Below are 4,710 nucleotides of genomic sequence, written 5' to 3' on the forward strand. Positions count from 1 at the left end.
CCAGGTCGAGGCTGAGGTGGCCGGGAGCGGCCACTGCACTCCAGTCTGGGCAACAGAGTGAGACTCCAACTCAAAAAAAAAAAAAAAGTTAAGAACCACTAGGCAAACACATAAAGAGAAATTCTGTGTTTTAGCACTGCAGCTTTTGCTCAATATACTAATTCCACTATTAGAAAGTGAATTAATAACAATAATATCCAAATATTACAATACAACTGAAGAAAAAGTAGATGTTCAGGTGAGTGTGAACATAAAATTAAACTGAAGGAACACACAAAATACACATTAGTTCAACATAAAAGATAAAAATCAACTGATTTACTTGGATATAGACAGAAAAATCTCTGAATAGAGGGACAAAGGTGGTATTTAGGATACAATTTTTCTGGTAATGATTTTCCAGGCATTATATATTACACATTTTTTGGTGTACATATTGTCCCATTATGGACAACTAATTTTCCTATTACCATTAATTACATAAGCTTTTAATACTATGAATACAGTAGGACTCAAACTTGTGTGTCTAAAAATCACCTGGAGGGGCCAGGTGTGGCGGTTCACACCTATAATCTCAGCACTTTGGGAGGACTGCCTGAGCCCAGGAGTTCAAGACCAGCATGGGCAACATGGCGAGAACTTGTATTTACAAAAAGTCAAAAAAGTAGCTACGCTAGCTGCTTACACTTGTAGTCCCAGCTACTCATGAGGCTGAGGCAGAACAATCGCCTGAATCCAGCAGGCCGAGCCTGTGGTAGCTGTGATCATGCCACTGCACTCCACCCTGGAGATGGTGAGACTCTAACTCCAAAAATAACCTGGATGGCTTGCTAAAATACAAACTGCCTGACCCCACTCCCAGAGAATTTCTGATTCTGTTAGTTTGGGACCGGGTCTGAGAATTTACATTTCTATGTTCCCAGGTGATGCTGATGCTTCAAGTCTTAGAACCACATTTTGAAAATCACTGTTATAACAGTGCAGCAGAATGTCATGATCAGTTAAGTGTGCTGAGCTGTTGATTCCCCTCATTCCTGGGCTGGGTCTGCGAGCCAACACCAGAAGGAGATCTGGGGCTGATGATTTTGTAGTCATATTCATTTATTCTAAGGTTCTCTATATAAATATGTATTCCCTGACATGAAAAAGCTGGAAAGCACTGAGATAAAATACAAGTTGGTGGCTAATAACATGGAGTTTTGGAATCTGAGACTTTTAGCAAATTACTTAATCTTTTTGAGCATTAGTTTACTCATCTATAAAATGAGGATAATTCCTTTAAAGCAACACTGTCCAATTTCTGAGATGACAGAAATATCTATATCTGTACTGTTTATGAGTAGCCGCTAGTCACAGGTGGCTTTTGAGCATTTGAAAAATGGCTAGTGAAACTAAGGAACTAAATTAATTTAATTTTAATTAACCGAAATTTAAAAAGCCACATGGTGGTGATGTCCACAAAAATAGAGTAAGGCCCTCTAAAATCATCTCCTTCATAAAAGCAATGAGAACATGGACAAAAATTGTCAGTCAACCTTTTCTGAATTTTGCAAATTAACCAAAGGCTTACACATATAGCATTTGCTCAAAATGAATCTTGGAAAGAAGTTAGCTTTGTAGCACTTTAATTTGCCCTGTATCCATCTGTTGTTCCCCAGCTCTGTGGTAGCCCTGAAAACCAAGAGGCCACAGTCACAGTGAAAACCTTGGTTTGGCCGAGTTCGGTGGCTCAGCCTGTAATCCCGCGCCTTTGGGAGGCTGAGGTGAGTGGACTACCTGAGCCCGCAGGTTCGAGACCCGCCTGGGCAGAGCGACCTCATCTCTACAATAAATCAAAAAATCAGCCAGGCGTGGTAGCGCATGCCTGTAATTCCAGCTACTCGGAAGGCTGAGGCGGAAGGATCGCTGGAGCCCAGCAGGTCGAGGCTGCGGTGGCCGGGAGCGGCCACTGCACTCCAGTCTGGGCGACAGAGGGAGACTCCAACTCAAAAAAAAAAATAAAAAAAAAAAAATAAAGGAAAACCTTGGTTTGGCAGCCACTGGAGAAGGCAAAATGTGCTAGGAGTGCCTTCAAAGCCCTATTCCTAGAGAACTGCCATTTTTTGACATGTCTGGTGGTCTCTTAAAGACTTGCAAGGCTGTTTTTGTTTGACTGGAGCTTGCCCTGTGTGAACAGTCCCATGTTCCATCCTTGTCAAAAACAACCAAGGGCAAATACTTAATGCTGAGCTGCTGAGGTGGCAGATAACAATGTGTTCCTGTGGTTCTAAAATTTTACAATGAGGTATTTTGGTGTGGGTCTCCTTTTGCCCAAATTGCTGGGCTTTTGTTGACTCTTTCAACCTGGAAATGTCTATCCTTCAGTTATGGAAAACTTTCTTAAACTGTGTTATTGATTATTTCTTCCCTTGTGCTTTCTCTATTTCTCAAAATTCCTATTACTTGGAGTTAAGATTAACAATTTTTTTTTTTTTGCGTTTTCACTCCAGCTATCCATCTCTATTTTTTGCTTTACTCTCTCTGTGAGAGTACCTTAATTTATCTTCTTTTTATGGAGTTAAAATTTTCCATTATTATGCTTTTATTGTTCAAAAGCTCTTTCCTTTATCCTGAATTTCTTTTTAAAAATTGTTTTAATTTTTGCAGCGATGGGGTCTCACTATTGTTGCCTAGACTAGTCTTGAACTCCTGGGCTCACATAATCCTGTTACCTCGGCCTCCCAAAGTGCTGCGATTACAGGTGTGAACCACCGTGCCTGGCCTAGCCTGAACATCTTATTTAAAACAGCCTATTCTCGCTTCATGGATACATGATCATCTTCTCTTGTCTCTGAGGATACCAACTATTATACCATTATAATAACTGGTTCTTAAACAGGTTTTAACTAGCTTTCCTTATTTTATCTGTCTTCTTCACCCACACTTCCACAGGTATCTAGTACAACTAATTCTGGGCCTTAATCAATCTTGCCTCATACCAATGATTTTTCAACGACTCTTTGGTAGCCAATGGCCATGACCCTCACAATCACATGAAATGAAACTTTTGTGTATATTTTTACCATGTGTGTATGCATGCATGAGTCACAATGTTAGCAATGTTAGGTGTATTTCTTACTATAGTGAGGTCAAAAATTTTGAAAGCCAGAGGTTGAGGGACCAACCTGAAGGCCTTAAAGGCAAAAAGAGCTTTGTGAGTTGCAGGAGGTAAAAGAAAGCCAGCATGGCTGAAGTGAGCACTGGAGCAGTGTCATGAAATGAGGTAGATGTATGTTCCTACGTACGATCTCCAACTAAGCATCTTAAATCTGGAGTGCCATCTCTGTTCTCCCCATGGCTCAAGATAGCATGGGAGAATCATCTCCCTGCTTTTTAAAACTGTCACTAGGAAATTATCAGTTACACTAACATGACTGAAAATAACCTCTAAAATAAGAACATATCTTATAGTAAGAATGTGTTATTTCTATAATTAAAAAATGAAAAAAAAAAAACCAGATTCATAGAACTCAGGGGTAGTCCTTGGTTCATTTCAGACCCTCCTTATAATGAGAAAAATTCATGTTAGTTGATAGTATTTAGGCAATAAATACAAAAGGAAATGATATAAACAAATCAATTACGTCCAATTGTTGAGAAAAAGTATCAAGAGACTGGAACAGTAGATGTGGCTCTTTCATTAACCCCTTAAGTGGCCTCACAACTTATTTAACCTCTTTGCACCCTCAGAATTCTCATCTGTAAAAAAGAAGGTGAAGCAGGTGTTCAGTAAGGTCCCTTGGTGCTGTAAAATTCTATGATTCTAAATAATTTCAGAATCATGTACTATTTTTAAACGATGCAAAAATTAACCTGGTATTTTATCAGACTATTTTTAAAAAGAGGAAGTTACATGACATACAGTGACGATGATGTCCTTAACTTTACAGGAGATGACACAGTGTTTGAAGAACTAGAAGACAAAGCCCGAATGACTGGGGCTGTTTATGCTGCGCTGCACTTTGGAACCGCGGCCTGCCTTTTCACATCCTGGGATCAGTATCTTGATAAATACAAACTTTCTGAAAAGAAGCTTCAACCTCAAACTATGTGTGGCTAACGGCCTGACAAACACTCTCAAGGCAAGGTAAACGGAAAGTGAGTTGGCGACACAACTCACCTACAAGTTCTCCAATCATGAAAAGCAAGTAAAGAACGGCGGCAAGGGTCAACCTGGTCTTCACCTTTCTCTGCTTCAGTATCTCCCTCTGTCTGCTGCAGTTGTCGCAGGAGTCCACCTTCAAACTCAGCTGACTGTTGGCCAAAGGTAAGTCCTGGTCCAATAGGGAGTCGTCGTCGGCCTGGAGGGCCGGGTGCGCCCCGTTAACAGGCCTCTCCGGGGTTTCGGAACCATCGTCGGCCACCACAACTCGAAGTTTGTTAAACCGAGAAAGCCCCTCGTCCCCCACTTCATCCGAGAAGTCAAAGGCGCTGGTGTCATTCAAAAACAGCGGGGCGTCATCCTTCCTCAGCAGAGATTTGAGGCGCTTCCACGCGCCGGAGCCGGCCATGGCAGAGGCTGGGCGGCCGCGGCGCGGAACGGCTCGGAGGAGGCGGGCGGCCGGCGGCTCCTACTTCACGGGGGCGCCAGTTCCCGAGGGCAGCGCCGCGCGTCCCTCCCCATCCTGTGGCAAACCAAACACGTTATCAATTAAAGGCGCCCCGACACGG

The 4,710-nt window shown here is 42.2% G+C and overlaps 1 protein-coding gene across 1 annotated transcript in view; it reads right to left on the minus strand.

The window, feature by feature from the left end:
- SLC30A4 (solute carrier family 30 member 4) overlaps positions 1-4,696 on the minus strand; it is a 19,671-nt gene extending 14,975 nt beyond the window's left edge. The window contains exon 1 of the mRNA XM_008068642.2: positions 4,160-4,696. Within this exon, the coding sequence (XP_008066833.1) occupies positions 4,160-4,550 (391 nt within the window). The 5' untranslated portion in view covers positions 4,551-4,696. The remainder of the gene's footprint in view (positions 1-4,159) is intronic.
- Between the last annotated feature and the right edge of the window lie 14 nt (positions 4,697-4,710).

The sequence above is a fragment of the Carlito syrichta genome, unplaced genomic scaffold (genome assembly GCF_000164805.1).
Source record: "Carlito syrichta isolate Samal-C Ts95f unplaced genomic scaffold, Tarsius_syrichta-2.0.1 Scaffold311418, whole genome shotgun sequence".
NCBI classification, from domain to species: Eukaryota; Metazoa; Chordata; class Mammalia; order Primates; family Tarsiidae; genus Carlito; species Carlito syrichta.